Source organism: Gracilinanus agilis, chromosome 3 (assembly GCF_016433145.1).
Source record: "Gracilinanus agilis isolate LMUSP501 chromosome 3, AgileGrace, whole genome shotgun sequence".
Lineage (NCBI taxonomy): Eukaryota > Metazoa > Chordata > Mammalia > Didelphimorphia > Didelphidae > Gracilinanus > Gracilinanus agilis.
The window spans coordinates 659,092,730-659,115,196 of NC_058132.1; the positions used below are offsets into that span (position 1 = coordinate 659,092,730).

The 22,467-nt window shown below is 43.3% G+C and overlaps 1 protein-coding gene across 1 annotated transcript in view; it reads right to left on the minus strand.

Annotated features, from left to right (window-relative positions):
* Nucleotides 1-22,467, minus strand: part of LOC123242045 — a 101,317-nt gene that overhangs the window by 18,615 nt on the left and 60,235 nt on the right. Inside the window, exons 2-12 of the mRNA XM_044669537.1 lie at nucleotides 18,062-18,153; nucleotides 17,582-17,638; nucleotides 13,728-13,766; nucleotides 13,188-13,223; nucleotides 9,809-9,856; nucleotides 8,473-8,516; nucleotides 8,349-8,393; nucleotides 8,207-8,256; nucleotides 5,946-6,163; nucleotides 5,562-5,853; nucleotides 4,856-5,024 (exon numbers count right to left, since the gene is read on the minus strand). Coding sequence (XP_044525472.1) covers nucleotides 4,856-5,024; nucleotides 5,562-5,853; nucleotides 5,946-6,163; nucleotides 8,207-8,256; nucleotides 8,349-8,393; nucleotides 8,473-8,516; nucleotides 9,809-9,856; nucleotides 13,188-13,223; nucleotides 13,728-13,766; nucleotides 17,582-17,638; nucleotides 18,062-18,153 — 1,090 coding nt within the window. The remainder of the gene's footprint in view (nucleotides 1-4,855; nucleotides 5,025-5,561; nucleotides 5,854-5,945; nucleotides 6,164-8,206; nucleotides 8,257-8,348; nucleotides 8,394-8,472; nucleotides 8,517-9,808; nucleotides 9,857-13,187; nucleotides 13,224-13,727; nucleotides 13,767-17,581; nucleotides 17,639-18,061; nucleotides 18,154-22,467) is intronic.

Below are 22,467 nucleotides of genomic sequence, written 5' to 3' on the forward strand. Positions count from 1 at the left end.
GAAAGAAAGAAAGAAAGAAAGAAAGAAAGAAAGAAAGAAAGAAAGAAAGAAAGAAAGAAAGAAAGAAAGAAAGAAAGAAAGAAAGAAAGAAAGAAAAGATGGAGGGAGGGAGGGAGGGAGTAGGGGAGGGTAGGAGGGAGGGAGGAGGGGAGGGTAGGAGGGAGGGAGAAAGGAAGGAAGGAAGGAAGGAAGGAAGGAAGGAAGGAAGGAAGGAAGGAAGGAAGGAAGGAAGGAAGGAAGGATCCTTTTTCCTGTCCCTACATGGCTTTGGTTTCTCTCCCTCATCTCTGTATTTTGATAGCTTTTCATTCCCTAGAATACAAAATGCATGAGCACCGGGTATAGTCCTTTTGATTAAATCTGACTTGTGTTTTAATCCTTATCCACCAATATAGTCTAATATCTTCTCAGCAATTTATAATCTTAAAGGTGCTGCCTAGAACCCTGAGAGACTAAGGGCTCCTTGCCCAGGATCAGACAGCCAGGATGGGACAGATTTGAATTTGGGTCTTGCAGACTGCCAGGCTATCTCTACCTCCTATATCCGACTGCTTCTCAATCAGATTATTATTTCTTATTTATTATGGACTCTCAGGATGGCAGGTGCCAGACAGACTAATTCTATTACCTTTAATTGTGGAGTCTGTTTCTACTCAGGAACTGATCTCTCGTTCTGTTGTCCTGTCCTATCTAGCAGAAGGGCTGGGGGGGTGGATGAATGAGAGGCAGCCATGAAGCCACAGAGGGAGCCAGCCAGGTTTCCTGAGTGCAGAGGTCAGAGCTACCTTTCCCTCTCAGTCAAACAGGAAAAGTCACCCCAGGAAGAAAGGGCCAACTGCCACAAACCCTAAAAATAACAGAAGAAAGGCACTTCCTTCCTCTGTTTTCTTCTTTTATAAAAATCAGGCCTCTCGTGGGGCCTCGATTCCTCACCTCGATTTTGTTAAAGCTTCCCTTGAAAAAGGCATTTCCTGTTTTTCTTAGTTAATAATTAGGAGAACCCCTTATTCACCCCAAAGTCACCGATTCAGAATTTGTGGCATTCTACCTGAAGTACGATCAGAGTAAATAACTGGAAATACAAAGACAGAGCTGGCTTAATCTGATTAAAAAGGAAAGGAAAGTTTTTCACTTCTCCAGCACACGAACTGTTTCTGCGATAATGGCTGAGCCTCATTATTGCAGTTACCTAGCATTTACTAAGGGCCCAGACCAGCTACAGCATCTCAGTGGTACAGTGGATAAAGGACCAGGTCTGGTGTCAGAAAGAGGAAGCTTCCCGAGTTCAAATCCAGCCTCAGATACTTACTAGCCATGTGACCCTAAGCCAGTCACTTTTTACCCCATTTGTCTCTGTTTCCTCATCTGTAAAAAGAGCTGGAGAAGGAGATGGCTGATCACACCAGGATTTCTGCCGAGAAAAGCCCAAATGGGGTTCAGCAGTAACTGAACAATAGCTGAGTCAAGCATTGGAGTGACCAAGAAAGGAAGAAAAAACAAAAAAGGACCCCAGCCCTGGGGGAGTTTGCATTCTAAAGGGGTAGAAAACAGGGAAATAACTCAATCCATGTAAGGCAGAGAGGGAAAGAGAGTGAATCTGAATGGGTCGCTATTTACTCAGGAAAGGAAAAACAGCAAAGTAACAGAGAAGGGGAAGATGGTAAAGCCAACAACTGTGTGTGCTTGAAAATAACAGAATTATGCTCTTTTTTGGTTACTTTTTTTCATTTTTATTAAGTACATGCTAATTCATTTTCTTTTTTTCGAATATATTCGTCCTCTTCCTCTACCCACTTACTGGCTGCCTGCCTCAGTTTCCTCAACATTAAAAAATAAAATAAATAAAAATAATGCCAGCATCCACCTTCCAGGGTTCTTATGAGGACCTTGTGAAATGACAGGCAAAGTTTAAAGCACAAAATAAATGCTAGCTATTGCTGTTATCACTAGAATAACGAATAGTAGAGTAAAAACAGTTCAGCAACACCAGATCATAGCCAAGAGGTTGTCAGAACCTGCCATCTCTGGCTCTCATACCCTTTCCTCTCTTCTCAGGAGACAAACATGATGACTAAGTAAATACTCACGGCTACAATTTTAAGAAAAAGCTTCCATAATTCAGATCTATTATTAATCCATGATTTCCCATTTCATCTAAACTACTGAAGTTTTTTGTGTTTTGTTTTGTTTTTTAACACTTTTAAGAGTCAACACTGTGTATTGGTGCCAAAGCAGAAGAGTGGTCAAGGCTAAGCCATGGGGGTCAAGTGACTTGCCCAGGACCACACAGCTGGGAAGTGTCTGAGGCCAGATTTGAACCCAGGACCTCCCATCTCCAGGGCTGGCTCTCCATCCACTAAGCCACCTGGCTGCCCCCAAACTACTAAAGCTTTAATGAGGTTTTTTTGCTTTTCTTAAAAATTTTATATTCTTCTGACATATTTTTACAAGTATTCTGACTGGGCTCAAAGGTCTACTTGGAACCTGAATCCCCGGTTGCTGTTTTTAAGTCAAATCACTATTTCCTGCCTTTGCCTCAGAAGTCCCAGAGAGTGAGTTTGGTTTCCAGTATGTGGTTTACATGTTAAAGAGATAGAAAAGGCACTCCTGTGGCATGAGTCTGTGTAATGGACAGGGCAGGGGGGAGCCTCCTGGCAAGGCGTACAGTGACTGTTTCAGGAATGTTTGCAGGCGTCTCACACAGCAAACTAGCAAAGAAACAAAGCCTGAAAAGAGCCGGCGCTAGAGGGCTGCGGAGAGGCGCCCTGAGCTGGGCTCAGGAAAGGGCCTCACCATCGGGCAAAGCAATCTGGAAGGACGCTTTTTCAACAAAAAGACTATAAAATGTCCACGCTGCTCGATGGAGAGTTCCACTGCCAGGCACAAACTCCCTGGCCTGAAGGAGAGAAAGAGAAGTCCGCCAGATAACAAACTATCCCAGCGGCACTTTCTGTGGTCACAAACCACTAGAAACAAAGTAGACATCCACCAGCTGAGGAACGGCTCCCCAAGGACATGAGTGAATGGGACGGGACCTTCTTGTGCAGTGAGAAATGACATGCGCGAAGGATACAAAGTAACAAGGAAAAGCTTGTGTGAACTGATACAAAGTAACGCACAGAGAGTCCGGAGAACAATGTACACAACGACTACTACAATGTAAATGGAAAGACCAAGAACCACAAAACCACGGAAACTGATTACAAAGAATAAATTTTAGCAACTAGGTGGTTCAGTGGATGGAGACCCAGGTCTAGAGACAGGAGGTGCTGGGTTCAAATCTGGCCTCTTCCTAGCTGTATGACCCTGGGCAAGTCACTTAACCTCCATTGCCTAGCCCTGGCCACTCCTCTGCCTTAGAACCAATACACAGTATTAACTCTAAGACAGAAGGTAAATGTTTAAAAAAAATTTTTTAAAAACAAATCTGGCCCCAAAGAGGAGATGCCTCCCCCCGACTCCTCTACAGAACTCAGAGGCCCCTGGGGGTAGAGTAGAGCACTGCATCTACCACTGGTTTGGATCAGTTTTGCTGAACTGTTTTTCCCTCTTCTTAAAAAAGTTCTTTATTAATTACTCTATTACAAAAAAGAATAATATGGAAACAGATTGTGAGTGATAATAGATGTATAAGCCAGTGGAATTGCTATCAGCTCCGGGAGGGGGAGGAAAGAGGGGAGGGAGACAACATGAATCATATAACCATAAAAAAAATTTTTTTAATAAAATAAAAAAGTATTTTTTAAAAAAGTTCTTTGTTAATGATACATGTATAACCCAGTGGAATTGCTTGTCAGCTCTGGGAGGGGGGGAAGGAAAAGGGAAGGGAAAGAACATGAACCATGGAACCATGGGAAAATATTCCTAATTAATTAATTAATTAATTTTTTTAGGGGTAAAAGAATTTTAAAAAAAGGTTTTGGTTACAATGGATGGCTCTCTCAGTCAAGGAGACAAGGGAAAAGGATGGGGTAATAAAGCAAAAGATGTAAATAAGAATCTATTTCAAAAAGAGTAAGTGAATGAGAAGAATTTGGAGAAGCGTAAGAAGGCTTGTCTGAACTGAGGCAAAGTGAGGTGAGCAGAATCAGACAAAACAATCTCTAGGACTGGAATCCTGAAAATGGAAAGAAGACCCCAAATGACCCTGAATGTAACGAGAGCGAGGGCTGAGCAAGTCTCCTCCTCTCCTTCCTCCCTTCACAGAGGAGCGTAATGGGCTTTGGAGGTGGCAGTCACAGATTCTGCCCAATAGGATGCCACAGACGAGAGAGCCGTCAGAGCCGCTGAGGCTCCGGGCGCCGGGCACTGAACCGCTGATTGGCGTTACTGAAATGTCTTTTTTTCCTTTGTTTAATCCTTGTTAGAAGAGTAACACTCAATGTGTGACTGCAGATCAAAGCAGCCAGCCTTCACTTGACTTCCTTCCTGAGTATTTTATTGTATGTCTGATGTGTGTCTTCTGTCACGGCGTGGGGAATATGGCAATACGTACTGCCCGAGAGCACTGCTAGAACCTCTGTCAGACTATTTACCACCTCGAGGAGGGGAAAGGGAGGAAGGGAAGGAAGGAGGGAATCTGAATCACAAATTGTCAGAAAATTGCTCCTGCTATCATTGAAAATAAAGTTTGAAAAAAAGAGAAAAAAAAGCAAAGGAATAGTTCTAGGCATGACAGAGCGGGGAAGAAAATCCAGAATTATAACAACGGAAAAACCAAAATCTGTTGACTGACCTGAGGAAGAGCCTGGCCCACCTGGGCAGCTCTCCATAAATGCTGGCCGTAGTGAATTATTTAATGAACGCCAAAGCTCATCTTTTCCAGCTGCCCTCTCCCATCTACGTCCCTACCTACCCAAACAGCACCAAAAAGGACAACAGTCGAGTCCAAAAGGAGGCGCCCATCCACACTACGCTCTATGGTGGGCTCACTCACCCTGCTACGGTGGCAGATGGAAGAGGACCCCACGTCTTCCCTTGCTTGATAGGGGCCAGTTTGGAAGGAGCCTCCGATGCAGGGTGACCTGAAGTAGACGGACAGTCTCCCGTGTAAGCCCTCTTTCCTTTACGCTAGTTCTTGAACAAGAGAGCAAAAGGCTCAGGACTCCCTTTGATGGGTTTCCGTGCCAGAACCCTGACTGCGTGAAACTGGCCCAAGCTCAGTAAAAAGGAGTCTTTTCCTCCCTCCTTTTCCTGCATCCTTTTCCAAGTTGATTAAGCTAAGCAAACAGTGGTTCCCTAACTGCTTAAGGACTCCGGTCTCAGGTCTCCCCCTCTTTCCCCTCATTGGTCTGCTGTTCGAAGCCCCAACTCAACCAAGCTTGGGTATGTATGGTTCTCGAGCCATATCTGGCTCTTTTGAGGGCCAGATACGGCTCTTTCTGCAGGAGCCATAAAGTCCATTTTTTTTCAGGTGCTGTTACAGGAGCAGCACTGTGAGCACTGGACGGCTCTCACGAAATGACATTTTTAAAAATGTGGCGTTTATGGCTCTCACAGCCAAAAAGGTTGCCAACCCCTGCTTGGCACAGCTAAAAGCTGGAAGAGACACCCAGGAATACCGAGCGGAGGGGACTCGCGAAGGCATTCTCCGTGGCCTCACCTTGATGAAGGAGTCGTTATTCGTGGCGACGTAAACTCGGAAGGACAAGGACGGGTGGCTGTCGATCACTTTGTACAAAATCACCACCCCGTGGTGTTGCACGGCTTCCTGGGCTTGAATGACCGGCCCCACTGGAGAAAGGGAGCTCACGTGCCACTTGACGTGGGTGGTCGAGTGATCCACGATCGATTCGAGAGAGGGACCAGACTTGGTGATGTGGAACACCTTGAACGTCATCAAGGAATCATGGTCTGTAAAGATGCACAAAGAGAGAATCGTGTCATGCTTCGGGCGGCTGCTCTGCCGCAGAAACTCACCCTCCATGAGTGGGAAGGACACTTACAGCCCAAGCAGAGGGTGTGGGGAAACTGGATGGACCCCAGAACGGCCGGGTCACATTTCACGTCGAACAAGGGCCCGCCGACGATCCACGGCTTCACCACTAAGTTGGCGTATTTGCTCCACGACAAAACGGAGTATCTGATGTCAGTCTTGTTGTTGACTTCAAAAATGAGCCCCGTCCGGGCACACTGGTATGTTCCTTCACTGTCCACCTTCAGCCTGCGGTAGACATTTAAGGTTGCTTCTTAGCGCGTTTAACGTAAAAGGGTTTCCCTAGTATTCATGAGATGACTTAAAAGTTATGAAAGGGGGCCACGAGGTGGCTCAGTGGCCTGAGAGGCAGCCCTAGACACGGCAGGACCTGCAGGTCCAGAGTCGGGATTCTAAGATGGAAGCGAAGAGTTTTTAATCGGAGAAAAAGTTCTCAAAGGTTTTAATTTGCTTAAAAAACACGGAGAGAAGGAATGTCTAATTAGAATTCATTCTGGAACCATTGAAAAGTGCCTCCTAGACCGTTCTGAGGGACTGAGGACAAAGAAGGCGCTCCACCTCCAGAGAGAGAAGCAGAGGAAAGCAGGCAACTGCTCGATTGCTTATTTGGGTTTGTGTTTGGGGGAGGCAGGCCGTGGCTTTATGAGATGGCTCGCTTATAAAAATAAACAATATGGAAATGGGTCTGACATGACAAGACACGGCTAACCCAGAACAAATCACCTGCCAAGGCCTGGAGGGGGAAGGGAAGGGAGGGAGGGAGAGAGAGAAGTTCTATCATAGTTTAGGAAAACTTGGGTGGAAATTTGTTATAACATGTAATTGGCAATAAATAAATTAATTAACTACAATTAAAATGCCTACTAGTGACAGTGCAATGTAGAGAAGAGAAAAGCAGCCTCAAAATCCAAGAGACTCGAGTTCAAATTCTGCCTCTGAACTATGAACTCCTGTGACCGTAAGCACAGTCTCTGAGCACCTCCAAGCAAAGCTCCAGGACGACAGCCTTTAAGGGAGTTTCTTCACTGGGTGTTCTTACATCAGTGAAGTCTGGTCTACACACCCCAAAAAGTTAGCCAATCCATCTACTATTTATAAGCATTTATTTTTTAATTTAAAAAATTTTAATAAAATAATAAAATAAAATAGAAATAATAGAAACAAAATATTTTTTAATTTAATAAAAAATAAATAAAATCCTATGTATTGGTTCTAAAGCAGAAGAGCAGTAAAGGCTAGGCAAGGGGTCGGCAACATAAGGCTCTCGAGCCATATCTGGCTCTTTCGAGGGCCAGATATGGCTCTTTCTGCAGGAGCCATAAAGTCCATTTTTTTTTCAGGCGCTCTTACAGGAGCCACACTGTGAGCACTGTACGGCTCTCACGAAATTACATTTTAAAAAATGTGGCGTTGATGGCTCTCACGGCCAAAAAGGTTGCCGACCCCTGGGCTAGGCAATGGGGATAAAGAGATAAATGCACAGCTAGGAAGTATCTGAGGCCAGATTTGAACCTAGGACTTCTCATCTCCAAGCCTGGCTCTATCCACTGAGCATTTCTTAAGTGTGTCAGACACTGGGTGAAGTCATTGGGAGACAAAGAAAGACCCAGAAATATAGTCATTGCTTTGGAGAAATTCACAGCCTAGTAAGGGGGGCAATAAGTGAACAACTCTGTAATCACAGAAAACTAACAGGCGATAGATACCTCCTGTGTTCAAGAGATGCCAAAATAACGAAGCGTTGGTGACTGCCCCCCCCCAGAGCTACCGATTCATCGGGAGAGGAGACAATTGAGGGGGAATCTGGACCTCAGACCTGCCCCGTGTGTTCAAGTCCCACTGTGGAAAACTCCCTCTACATCAGAAGTGATCTCAAGCTTTCTTTGTGTCTTGGACCCTCGTGATGACAGCCTGGTGAACCCCTTCTCAGAATCATACTTCTAGCGCAGGGGTCGGCCACCTTTTTGGCCGTGAGAGCCATCAACGCAACATTTTTTAAAATGTAATTTCGTGAGAGCCGTCCAGTGCTCACAGTGCGGCTCCTGTAACAGCGCCTGAAAAAAAAAAGGACTTTATGGCTCCTGCAGAAAGAGCCAGATCTGGCCCTCAAAAGAGCCAGATAAGGCTTGAGAGCCATACATTGCTGACCCCTGCTCTAGATGGACAGAGTAACAGAGGGAATGAGTTGTCGGAGCCTTTCGGATTGGGGACAGGGATAAGAGCACTTGGCTGACGTGAAGTTGCCCTGCCGTGGCACTGGCGCTCACTTACAAGTATTGTCCCCTGGACAGCAGCCTGGGCATCACCTGCTCATTCTGCTTCTAAAGAGAAGAAGACAAACACACAGGGATCAGCGATGCGTCGAGGCTCTGGATGGGGGTGGGGGAGCCCCTCTCGGCATGAATCCACTTACGTTTTCGGAGATGCAGTGTTCACAGTGAGCGGGAGGGACGTCAAACTCTAAAACACAGAGAGAGAATCTCGCTTACTTTCTAGGAACGTCATTGGTGCTCTGTGAAATAATCGGGCTGTCAAACTGATGGGAAAGGACCCTGGAATTGTGCCTTCCTCAGGTCTTCCCCTGGAAAGGAAAATCCCGTGTAATTGCCAAACCAAGAGAGGGCAAGTTCTGAATCGGGCGGCAGGCTGGAGCACGGGCGGCGTCGGTGCTGGTAAGGCGTCCAGCCGCTCCAAAGGGTGGATCACCATCTTTATGGATTCTCTTCTATATCTCAGGGGAGGCGGTGGCTGACCCTCGAGCCAGGAAGACCTGCATTCAAGGCTTCCCTCTGGCACATGCTAGCTATGCAACCCTGGCCAAGTTACTGTCCCCCAAGATTTGATTATGAGGTAGCTGACATTGGGGAAAGGAGTTTCCATGCCTGGGGGTCCCTACAGGGCTAAAATCACAAGTCTAGACCAAAAAAAAATCTCTCCATCTCAGCCGTGAATATAAATTAGGATACAGTTTCCAAGATGGCTGCTTTTTAATATTATCGAAGATTTGCACAACACGTTGTAGCATACATACAGCATTGAAAGACCCTAGATTTAGAACAGGGAGGGGTCTTAAAAGTCAAGTCCAATCCCATTTTACAGAAGAGAAAACTGAGACCAAGAGATGAAGCAACTGTTCCAAGGTCACAGAGGTGATAAAGTCAGCATCTGAACCCAGGTCCAGAGACAGCAAATAGAGGTTCCTTCCACATTCCCCTCCCTCCCCTCCCAGCTCTGCTTCTGACTTCCCAGACTTTGCCCCAATGCCCCAGCTGCCTCCTCTCCCTGGAATAGTCTTGTTGCCCTGGAACCTTTTCCTGCCAGGCTGCCCACCTCATCCCAGTTACTGCTAGGGGCCAGTCAACCTTCCTCCGATTTTCCAAATGCGGACTTTATGCCCCCTCCAAGGTATGTGACCCCCAGCTTCTGGGTGCTGCTTTGTGTGCTGCCATCTCCCCTTCCAAGTCTAAGCTCCTGGAGGGCAGCCACTACCTTTGTTTTTTGCCCACACTGGTATCACCGGGGTTTAGCCAAGGACCTGGCATCGAGCAAATTTTTATTTAAATAATATCTTATTAAATATTAATTAATTAAATAGTATCCCCCCATGACACATAAATGCTCGTTGCCCCCCCACACTGCCTCGTTACATTCTTTCCCACATACGTTCACTTTTGAATCCCCACAACATAGCCCTGTGGGCTAGAGAGAGCAGGGTGAGATTGGGGGATCAGAGACTCAGAGACGAAAGGGGCCTTACGTCATCGAGCTCAATCTGCTCATTTTGCAGATGGGAAAAGTGAGGCTCAAAGAAGTGTGAGGTCACCCAACTAGTAAACAGCAATCCAAGTGACAGAAGCCAGGTCTTTGGGTTACCTTGGGAGAAGGAAGACTCCTCAGCAGAAGACTCAGCCTGCTCCTCACCTGCGGAGACAAGGAGCAAAAAATCGAACCCTTGTTAGCAGCGATCTCTTCCTGAAAAGTCTCTGGCAGTCATTAAGCCCTGCATTCACTACTAAGGTCAGTCCAATCCAAACCAGGCTCAGCAGCCCCCGGGGCTAGGTCAGAGGAGCTGTACAGATCAGGAGTTAATGGAAAATGAATGGGAAAGGACTTATTAAGTGTTCCTGCTCTCGAGGAGCTCTTGCTCTAAGTCAGGAGCGACGACACATACCAGAGATTCTGGGACAGGGCAGGGAAGACTCTGGTGGTCTTAAGGGAGCAGCTACAGTGCAAATGGCAAGACCCGAAAAGTATGTGGCAGTATTGGCAGGGCAGCTGGCCATGCTGAGAGGTCTGGGGGAAGGTTTTCTTTCTTTCTTTTTTTTTTTTTTTTTTGAGTGCTTAAACTTGACTCATCCATTCCTCTTTGACATTCTGAAGCAACCAAGTCAATGGACTCTTTCTCAGCTTTCATTCATAATTTAAGGACATGCTCAATTTCCCTTGGAAAAAATACAAGAAAAATAGATAGATAGGCAGACAGACAAATCAATAAATAGATAGATAGATGAATAGAAAGATAGATGAAAGAAAGAAGGAAAAAGAGAGAGGAAGGAAGGAAGGAAGGAAGGAAGGAAGGAAGGAAGGGAGAGAGAGAGAGAGAGAGAGAGAGGAGGTAGATATATAATAGATAGATGGCTAGAGATATTGATAGACAGATGGACGGAAAGATAGATAGATAGATAAGACAGATAGGTGGATGGGTGGAGGGACAGATAGACAAATGATAGATATTTTTCTCACCCAAGTTCCCAGACTCTTTGAAATCTCTCCATTGACCCTGTTCAGGACCCCCCAGTGTAAAATAAAGGAGGTCAGATGGAGAGTAAGGCCCTGGCACACTGGGGCACTGGTAGGGCAGAGGGACATTGTTGTGGTGCCCGGCTTATCTGGGTCAGACAGTGTTGTGGCCAAGTTCATTCACAGCAGGGAAATGAATTCTCTTGCTCCAGTGTAACCTCTTTCCCAATAGCTGTTGAGTCCATAAAGGTTGGGTTTGTGCCCATTTGTTTCACCTTAGTATGACCTTAACTGTCCTCTGTTCCCCAGCAGCCTTCCTGGGGAGCTTGCCTCTCTCTCCCGTCTTTGTTTTAACAATTACATGTATAAACAAATGTCCACACAAGTTTCCTAAGTTCTATAATCGAAGTGATCTCCCTCCCTTGCTGGTGCCTGGCCTGTCAATCCCAAATATCCTTATCAGGTCAAAAGTGAAACTCCACCAGCTACTTCTAAACAAGGACATTCGATTCAATCATTCAGGCGAACCCAACCATCATTTATTAAGATCCTCCTGTGGGCACATCCGGTGAGAAGGACGAGGACTTACAAGCATCCATTTTTTTTTAACTCCCACTTTCCATCTTACAGTCACTACTGTATATTGGTTCCAAGGCAGAAGAGCGGTCAGGGCTGGGTAATGGGGGTCAAGTGACCTGCTCAGGTCACCCACTAATAACTCTGGAGAGGGCAGTTGCAGTCAAATAATGAGGTCCCAAGAGGTCAGATTGCAAAGGATCAAAAAGAAACAGAAGACCAGCTGTGTGACCCTGGGCAAGTCACTTGACCCCCATTGCCCACCCTTACCAATCTTCCACCTATGAGACAATACACCAAAGTACAAGGGTTTAAAAAAAAAAAAAAAAAGAAACAGAAGAGGAAGAGGAGGCGGCCAGCCTGGACAGCTACTTTCTAAGATTTCAGCTGAAAGGGACAGCTGGGTAGCTCAGTGGATTAAGAGTTAGGCCTAGAGACGGGAGGTCCTAGGTTCAAATCCTGCCTCAGACACTTCCCAGCTGTGTGACCCTGGGCAAGTCACTTGACCCCCATTGCCTACCCTTACCACTCTTCCACCTAGGAGTCAATACTTGTTATTGGTTTAAAAAAAAGTTAAGGGTTTAAAAAAAAAAAAAGAAAGATTTCAGCTGAGGACAGATACAGGCTCTAGCTTGAGGGAATGGGGCGGTCTAGAGCAGGCTGTTTAAGGTTCACAGTATTTGTGGGGAAACGGCATTATAACGGCCAAGTCAAAATCCCTGAAGAACTGACTCCCCAGCCGGAACATGAACTCCAGCAGCTCCTTCTTCCGGGCACACTGCCTGTTGGCCGTCTCACGGCTAGCCAGGAAATGGCAGGAAAGCAGGGAATGGGAGGTTCTCATCAGTCAAACGCTTACAAGTCTTGGAAAAGCTCCTCCCATGGAGATGGTACAAAACAGTCCAAATCAACCTGCCTATTCTTTATGGATTTAATTTCTTTGTACCACTTTCCCCCTTAAGTCAGAGGTATCTGACACCGGCTAGGCGCTCGGGAGATAGAATCACTGTTAGGAGTATCGTTATTTTACAGAAGAGGCTCAAGGAAGTGAGGCAAATTGAATATGGTGGATGTGAACCCAGTTCTTCCAACTCCATATTGGTTACTCTAGCCATGCACTGCCTCACAGGAAATGACACAAGTACTAGTGTTACCACAATCCATGAGTTCTGATTAATCAGTATTATTAATTTTTATATAGTTTTATTTTATATTTATATATATAATAATATAATTATTAATTAAACTAACGTTTATGAAGCACCTACTAGGTGCCCAGTTCTGTATTAAGCACTGGGGGTACAAAGACAAGATGATCAAGGGACATAACATATATATAAAGTCTATACAAAAGAAATGGAAGGTGGATGGGGGAGGAGGGATCAAGGAAGGCATCAAGACAAAGATGGCACCCAAGGAAGCAAGGGAAGCTGGGTGAGGAGGTCAGGCCAGGCATGGAAGCCTATCAGCGCGAAGAGATGGAGGGAAGAACGGAGAGCCATATTTAAGGAATAGCGAGGAGGCCCCAATGACAGACTGTAGATAGCAAGAAGTGGATTAATGGGCAATCTAGCTGAAAAGGTTGGATGGATCCAGGCTGCGACTTTCTTAAATACCTAATGGAGGAGTTTTTATTTTACTCTAGAGGTAAGTGGGAGCAACTGGAGTTTACAGAGCAACATAGTACCTCCAAACATACATTTTGACCTTTAAAAATAATTTTCTTGATGATACATTAAAAACATTTGAGATTATTTTTTTAAAAATTAAAATTAAGTTTAAAATAAAATAAAAACATTTGAAATGGTCCACTTAAAATTAAGCTGGTTGGATGAATAATGAACCAGAAATCTGGAAACCCAAAGATTCTCAAGGTTTGTGTTTATTTTTAACAGTGAAAAAAATAAAATATAAAAGCAAGCGATAGCACACTCACTTGACTTTCCTGCTTCCAGCTGTGACTCTTCACTCTCTACAAAAAGAAAACATCCTAATTAGTTTCAGAACGGCACCAAGCATGAAACACAAATGTGGGCTGCTGTGAACCCGGGCCAACAAAAACAGAGGTTTACCTGTTCCCATAGCAACTGTTTCCTATCATTCTTCATCACATCAGCCTGTTTTGCTGCTTTCATTTGCCAATTACAAACCTGTCTGCTGGGTGAGCCCCCAGAGGGACTCCCAAACCTGCGGTCCTGCCCAGCTGCCAGAGTGTCCATGACAACAATCTCCTGATTGTTGTCAAGTCCTCTGGGCACGGCTTTGGCTTAAAAAGAGATGGCACGGCAACTCGCTCTGAATAATCAGAGAAAAGAATGGTGCCCGTCAGACTCGCAAGGATGGAGGGAGAATCCAGAGACTGAATCCCCGGGTCTTGAAAGATCTACTGTCAGCTGACTAAGTCATTTCACTGATTAAGAATAATTTACTGTGGACAGGGTTGGTTTTTTTTAAATAAATATCACCTGAAACTCACCAGATTCTGTTTCAGAACTGCTCTCAGAACTCTCTTCTCCTAAGTAAAAATCAAATACCATATGTTAAGCAAATCATTTAAACATTAAAAAACTTAATTTTAAATCATTTAAAAATTAAAAAATTAAAAAATCATAAAAATGTACATCATTTAAAAATTAGAAAATCATAAAAAAATTAAAAAACAAGCCTATTTAAAAGAATACTTAAAGGCAACTTAAAATTCAATTAATTAAAATTTCATTTTCTATGTGGTCATGTTAGTTGTTAAACTCCATGCCGCTAGCCTGTACACACCACTATGAACTAGCCTTCTATCCCAAGGAAACCAAAGGCCCCAGCGAAACCCACCTATTCATAGAAGTACTTTTTATGGTAGCAAAAAATAAAAACTGGAAACAAAATGGGTGAGCCCATAACTGGGGGGCTGGGCAAAGAAACTGTCTTATCTAAAATAATGGAATATCATTGTGTGGTTGATAAAGAATAAACATGAAGAATTCTGAAAAACATGTCGGAACTGAGTGAGCTAGAAGAGAGGAGACAGAGGAGAAGAGCGGGCATGGTGACCACAAAAACCTAACTGAAAACAACCCCAAAAAGCAACTGAACTTGGAAAAAAGACAACAATGAACTCAGCGGACAGCGGGCAGAAGATGACAACGCTGTTCCCTGCTCTCAGCTAAGGGTGAAGGAAGGAAGGGAGGTGGGGGGCACCCCAAGTGCCAAATGTGTCATACACAGACAGTTTTTCCTGACCCTCTTTCTCAATTACAGGAGGATTGCTCCAGAAGAGTCCGTTAAGAAATGACGAAGGGAAAGCTAGGTGGTTCGGAGGATTGAGAACCGGGTCTAGAGATGGGAGGTCCTGAGTTCAAATTCAGCCTCAGACTCTTCCTAGCTGTGTGACCTTAAGCCAAGTCATTTAATCTCAATTACCTAGCCTTTACCATCCTTCTGTCTTAGAACCAATACATAGGATTGATTCTAAGATGGAAGGGAAGGAAGAAAAAGAAGAGACAGAGAGGAGAGGAATGAGAGAGAAACAGAGAGAGAGAGAGAAGACTACAACATAAAAACACAAATAAGGCAGTAAAAATTATAAAGAAGCTTGGCAGCGATGGGAGAGGTGTATTTTAGTCCTTTGGCAAGATCTCAACAATGGATTGGGCCAGCAGGCTCCTAGGTCCTCCACGAGGTCCTAACCTTGAAACTTCTAGTTGTGACCAGGTTACTTTCACCTCTAGCCCCAAGCTCTGTTACTGTCTTTAGCCCCTTTCTGGTGCCTGGAGGAATGAGGTAAGAGGAAAGAGAAGCTGTCTGAGCAGTCTCTCTTCCCAGGAGGGACAACTTCCTGAGAATAAGAGAGCCCTCTAGTTGCTCCCAGTATAACCTTGCAGAACTCCCATCACCTTAATGGGCCTGATTAGCCTCATTTGAAAAATGAAATAATTCCCAAGGGGAGGGGAGGGGAGGACAACATGGAGGCAGAAGAGAAAAATGATTTTTTATTTCGAAAAACGCCTTCTCCCTACTAGACTGAAAGCTCCTGGAGGGCAGGGGCTGTATTTTGCCTCCTTTGATGCCCTCAGCACTTAGTCCAGGTTCTGGCACACAGCAGGTGATTAACAAGTATTTATTGGTTCACTGACTGAGGTTGAAGCTCTGGTGGTCAGACCTCACTGCCATTTCCTGACTCATTCTATATATGAGTTAAAAATGACGTAGAGTTAAGCATATGGGTCTACTTTTGCCTGTGTGGCAGATGTTGTTACAGAACTGAAGGGGGGGGGGGTTCCTGTGAGGGGGGGAGAATCGGATCAGAGCCACGCTGATTGGATAAATCCCCACTAACCACTCCATTTAGAACAGCAAGTAAAGACAGGCTACTCAGAGAGAGGCAGAGCGTAAGAATTAAAAACTGCTCTAGCTCTTGAGAACCTGTGAGCTTAGGACTTCCTGCCAGGGTTGTGGGAGCTTCCATTTTAATGAAAAAGCCTGTGGGGGAGGCAGTTGGATGGCTCAGTGGATTGAGAACCAGGCCTAAAGACAGGAGGTCCTAGGTTCGATTCTGACCTGGGGCACTTCCTAGCTGTGTGACCCTGGGCAAGTCACTTAACCCCTGTGTAAATAGAATTAGCCAGATCCCATTAATAGTCAAAAATCTACTCAACCCAGGCGTGCTAATGATGTCACTCCCACCTCCCTTAGTGGGGAGGGGAGACAAGTTACCCACACATGACAATAAGTAACAAATCAAGAATAAGGGACTGCCCTTTGGGCAGTCCAAATCAATGTAGAAACTGCCATTTGTCCATTTGAATTAGAGGTGGACCACAGGAAGTGATGAAAGACATGATCTCTTTAAATAAGTTAGGGAACTTCCTGTGGGGCAGTTGCCGTCTGGAACTGGAGGAAGAAGCATCTCCTGAGACCACAGACAGCTTATACTCTGTATTGTCACGTGGGTAAGTTAGGCTGGCTTCCTTGGCCTAGCTGGGCCAATTCTAACTCTGCCTATCTGGCTGTTGGGCCTTGTGGCTTACAGCTTCATTTTATTTAGATTTCTAACTTCCCTCTTCTCTTTATCCTTACCTTACCTTCCTGATTGTAAATAAACTCCTCAACCCGATGCTGACTTGGGTCTGATTTAATTACGGAATCAACCTGAATTGTTGATTCCTGGCAGCCACATATTTTAATATATAGCTATAATAACTAAATTTTAATTCTTACACCCCCACTGCCTAGCCCTGTAACAAATAAAATTAATATAGAAGGATATATATTGAAAAAGATATTAGGGTTTAAAAATTTTTTTTAAAAATCCTGTGGAAGGTTTCAGCTGCAAGTGAGATGGAAAAGTCCCATGGTCCTTAGGAGGCAGCAGCAAAACAGATGCTTCTTCTTTGATGTCAGAATTTAATGTCATTATTATTTTAATAACATTTTCAAATACCCTTCTGAGCTCTTGTCCAACTACATAACTTTCCTTGAGGATTTTGTTTTGCTGTTATGACATAACAGAGAGAAAAAGCTGGCTTGAGAAGCAGGAAGACCTGGGTTTAAAGACCACCCTTAGCACATTTAGGGAGAGTGATCTTGGATATGGTGGAAGGGAGTCCCCTTCCATGTGAACTAGGCCAATTCTCTTTCATTCAAAGTTCTAAATTTATCCTCAAGATTTCATTGGTTTTAGGTAGGTAGGTGGTTCAGTGAACAGAAAGCCAGGGCTAGAATTTTGATGTCCTGGGTTCAAATCTGACCTCAGACACTTCCTAGCTGTGTGACCCTGGGCAAGTCACTTAAGCCCATTGCCTACCCTTACCACTCCTCTGCCTTGGAATCAGTCCTTGGTACTGATTCTGAGACAGAAGATAAGGATTTTAAAATAAATAAATAACCTAAAACCGGAGAGCTTTTGCCCTAAAAAAAAACTTCTTTTCCAATATGCACAGAAAAATAAACTGAGAGCATCCACCACAACTAAATACAAAATAATTGGGGTGAGAGAGAGTCTGAAGGGCAGAAACAATGGGGCAATGTCAGAAGCAGCCTCTGAAGTGAGCCCTGAATGATGGTATGATTTCTAACCCCCCCCCCAATAAAGAATTTATAATTAATAACTACAAAAACATTTTAAAGGAAACAAGTTGTTGATTTTTTTTTAACAATCACACTTTGGTTGTATCTACATAGCATAGAATAAAGCCATAAACAGGCAATGTGGTCAACCTCCAGAACCAGTCTGGTAATTCGGGTAACGAGGGTCTCCCCGTGCAGCCTGGTTAACCAGCACTCCGCTTGGGAGAGGCAGCAGGCTCTGACCTGACAGCATCACAGGCTCCTCCATACCTGATCCGGTGCCTGACGAAGTATCTTCTAGAGAACCGAGAATATCTGATACACTTTCTAAAGGTGGAAAAGAAACAAGAAAACAGAAGCAAAGATGAGTAAAGGGTGAGCAAATCCCAAATTCCTTTTCATTTTAGTCCCAGAAGCCACCACCACGTCTAGCCCCAGCAGGCAGGTGACCTCAGCAAGCCAATCACTGACTCTGATCTGAGGCCAACCTCCAGCCCTCCACGTTGGCTATTCTATATCATAAAAACAAAGCCACCAAACCAAAGCCCTTGAAATATACTTGCTTACATTCTAGAGGGGAAAATATTTTAGACAAAGTAAACCTTACAGATTATCACAAAAAAAGAAACAAAGAGAAAACCAAACAGTCTACGACAGGGTGGGGCAGCACTTGACTGGCTTTCTTAGTCATCAGATTCGACTTTAAACAAAGGAAGTTAGAGTGTTTCCTCTGTATGCCCAGCATGGAGCTCCGCTCACGGTTACTGAGGAAGCAATAACCGGCCAGTGGAACACCTGCTTTTCGACCTATTGTGTAATTCCGAGAGCAGATTCTCAAGTCCCTGAACCCAAGACTGGCGGGGTCCAGAGCCAAAAGCCAGCTGGGAATGCTTGTCTTTTTTAGCTTGAATTGACAAAGTACTACCTCCACATGCTTTGTTGTTTTTTAAGATACAAAAATCAGTCTATTCACACTGCTTTTCTAGTCTTCCCTCATCATCATTCCATTTGCCTTTCCTGTTATTTATTCATTCATCATCGCTCTTAAGCCAGTGCTTCTATCACATCCCATTACATCATTCCACAACAACCTGTTTGGCCACCCTCCATGCTTTGCATATTAAGTTTCTCTCTGGTTTTTCCCTCTTTATCAAGAAATTATGAAATATTTTATGTGGCTATTTTTTAAACCCTAATATCTTTTATATATATATATCCTTCTATATTAATTTTATTTGTTACAGGGCTAGGCAATGGGGGTTAAGTGACTCGCCCAGGGTCACACAGCTAGGAAGTGCCCGAGGTCAGACTTGAACCTAGGACCTCCTGCCTCTAGGCCTGGCTCTCCATCCACTGAGCCATCCAGCTGCCCCCTATGTGGCTATTTTTTAAATTTTTCAATTACATGCTCAGGATATTCTCTGATGAATGGGATCATTGGGTCATAAATTACAGAACGTCTTAGACTAGAGAGCCAGCCTGATCTCCAAGAAAAATGTGATTCCCCCAGCTGTGGCGTATTATACCTCCATCCAAAAAAGAGGTCTCACTTTTATTTTATTTTATTTTATTTTATTTTATTTGCCAATTTGATGAGCTCAAAACAGAGGTGTTCTGGAATCAGTCCTACAGGCTTGCAAGAGCCAACTGTTCAATTTACAGCATGAGCATTTCCACCTTAAAAACTGGCAAATGCTACCAAGCAGGGTTTCATTTACTGCTCACTGTCTAGATCAGTGGTTCCCAAACTGTTTTGGCCTACAGCCCCCTTTCCAGAAAAAAATATTACTTAGCCCCCTGGAAATTAATTTTTTTTAATTTAATAGGAATGAATAGGAAAGATAAATGCACCTGTGGCCATCACCGCTTCCCAGACTGCTGCAGCACCCACCAGGGGGCGGTGGCGCCCACTTTGGGAATCACTGCTCTAGGTTTTAAGATAGTGATGAGGAAAAATGTTAATAATGCAGAAACTTAAAAGTGTATTGTGAATAGCTTTTTTTTAACCCACCTAAACCCACCCCAGAGAGCCAGTGGCTAAATATTTACCAGCATATCCCTGATACAAGATATAGATAGATAGATGGATGGATAGATGGATGGATGGATAGACAGACAAATAGATAGATAAGATAGATAGATAGATAGATAGATAGATAGATAGATAGATAGATAGATAGATAGATAATGTATATTGCTACTGCTATTCATTTATTTCAGTAATATCTAAATCTTTGTGACTCCCCTGGGGTTTTCTGGCAAAGATACTGCAGTGGCTTGCCATTTCCTTCTCCAATTCATTTTTCAGACAAAGAAACTCTGAGGTAAACAAAGTTAACTTACTTGTTCAGGTTCACACAGCTAATAAGTGTCTAAGGATGTCTTCCTGATTCCAAACTCTATGCACTATCCCCTGTGCCACCTAATTGCCCCATGTGTATATATAAACACATATGTATATTTGTGCATGCCTATACATATATATATACTCAAATATGTATTTTATCATACTATTTATTAAGTTATGTATAGTATATTGTTTATCTTATTTCTACATGGTATAATATTATATGGATACATTGTATTATACATAATATATTTAGATATATGTATGTAATGTACATATAAGATTATATATATAACATTTTATAGGTAATAGATAAAATATAGCTATATAAATGTGTATGTGTGTATGTCTGTGGTATATACATAAAAATAATACCAGAAAATTTCAAGGAGCCTAGCAGCTAGGGGAATCAGGAAGGCTTCCTGTAGGAGGTGGTATTTGAGCATGCCTGGAATGTATTTCCTCCTCACCTCCTTGCCTCATGGAGTCCCTCTCTTCCTATAAGATACAGCTCAGACACTGTCTTCACCTGAAGCCTTTTCTGATCTTGATCAAGTGCTAATGTTCTTTCTCCTTCCCAAAACCCCTGGCATTTAATGACTTGTAAACATAACTATTTGTTCACTTTATATTTATACAGCATGTGTGTATGTGTGTGTGTTTGTGTATGTACTTGTCCTGGGAAACACAATATTAGCTACACGACCCTGAGTAAGTCACTTGATCTGTCTGTGCCTCAGTTTCCTTATCTGTAAAAGGAGGGAATTGTAATCAATGAAAATGAACTCAATTCCTTGTTGTCTCTTCCCTTAAAGCACAAGTATAAGTTCCTTAAGAATAGGGCGTTTGGGGAAGCAGCTAAATGAATCAGTAGATTGAAAGCCAGACCTAAAGATGGGAGGTCCTGAGTTCAAATCTGACCTCAGACACTTCCTACCTGTGTGACCCTGGGAAAGTCACTTCACCCCACTGCCTAGTCCTTTCTGCTCTTGGAACCAATCTAATACACAGTATTTATTCTAAGACAGAAGGTAAGGATTCAAAAAAGAAAAAGAATAAGGAGTATTTCATTCTTTGTTCTTGCATCCAAAGCCTCTGGCTTTGGATGGCTAACAAAATGCCTGTTGATTGCTTATGGATTGAGTCTTGAGGGAAGCTAGAGGTTGTAGGAAGCAGAGAAGGGAGCAAACGAGGCATGGGAGCAAATATGGCATTACATTTCTAAGGGGAAGCTATCTGTATCCATTTATATTAGTCATTGGTGTCCTCCTTCCCCTCCCAACTCTTCCCAGTGGACTATAACCTCTTTGAGGGCGGGGACTATGTCTCACCTCTCTCACTAGCTTCCCTCAGAATCTAGCAGGTGTGGTGGAGGGATCTGAAGGTCACTGAACACCTGTCTTCAAATTATTTTTCTCCATTTCCCCCTGAAAACCTGAGTTCCAATTCAGTCTCAGACACTTATTAGCGGAATGACCCTGAGCAAGTCTCTTAACCTCTTTGCCCCAGCCTTCTCAAATGCAAAATGGGGTTAATAATAGCACCTACCAGAGCTGTGGTGAAGATCAGATAAGCTAGTATTTGTAAAGCACTGAGCGCGGTGCCTGCCACACAGTAGGTGCTTAATAAATGTTGATTTCCTTCCTTCCAGTAACAAGTAGGTTGTAGAAACTCTCTATATCTCCACCATATATATAGCAAAAAGGCACTCACTGGTTCGATTCAGTGCTATAAGCATTAATTAGGTAACTACTATGTGGCAGGTCCTGGAGATACAGACACAGCATCACGGAAACCTCCAGAAATTTTATTTATTTTTTCATATATTTATTTTATTTCTAATTTACTTTAAAATATTATATATAATTATTATATAAACTAACAATTATATTTATATAACATTTTTATTTATATGTACTCTATAATTAATAAAATCATATCTGTATACTTTAATTATTAATTATCATTAATATATAGTATTTTATGTTTTATATAATTATGTTTTATTGTATATTATAAGTATTAATAAAATCATTTTCTGTATTAGATGACCTATATGTATACTATATGTACAAGTACCTAAACACATATGTATGCATGTATGGATGGATGGATGGATGGATGGATGAATGGATAGATTATAGATATGTTTTTCCTAAAGGTTTCCATGATTGTGTGTCTGTATTTCCAGGGCCAGCCATATAGTAGGTACTGTGTAATTAGAATTTTATACCCCAGAACTCCATTACCCAGAATCCCACTTTTTCTCCAAAATGGACAAAATTCTAATCACACAGTACCTAGTTACCTAATTATTGCATTTACACACGTGTATGTGCTTGTGTATGTGGATACATTTTTTCCTTTTGAACAGGGTAAGACACAAAAGCAGAAGTCCACAGCAGAGCAGTGGACTGGAAACCCTCCCCCCTTCCCCATATACACATGAACCCTCCTTGGTTTGATAAAGGGGATAATCTCCACATGTGCCAAAATATTCTAGGAGCCCTTTCTACAGTAGCTAAAGGCATCAGAAACAAAGCAGATGACCACAGAATAGGGAAAGGTTTAACAAGTGGTCTATGAATACTATTGAGCCAAAAGAAGCAATAATAAGAGAAGCCTGGGAAGACTTGTATGAAATGATGCAAAAAAAAAAAAGTCAGCAGAACCAGGAATCAATGCACACAATGACTGCAACAATGTTAAGAGGAGCAAGAAAAAGAAAGTAAACACTGTGTAATTGAAAGAACTGAGAAAAATGCTCCCTAGGGGAGCGAGGTAGGGGCCTCGTGCAACACCTGCCCCC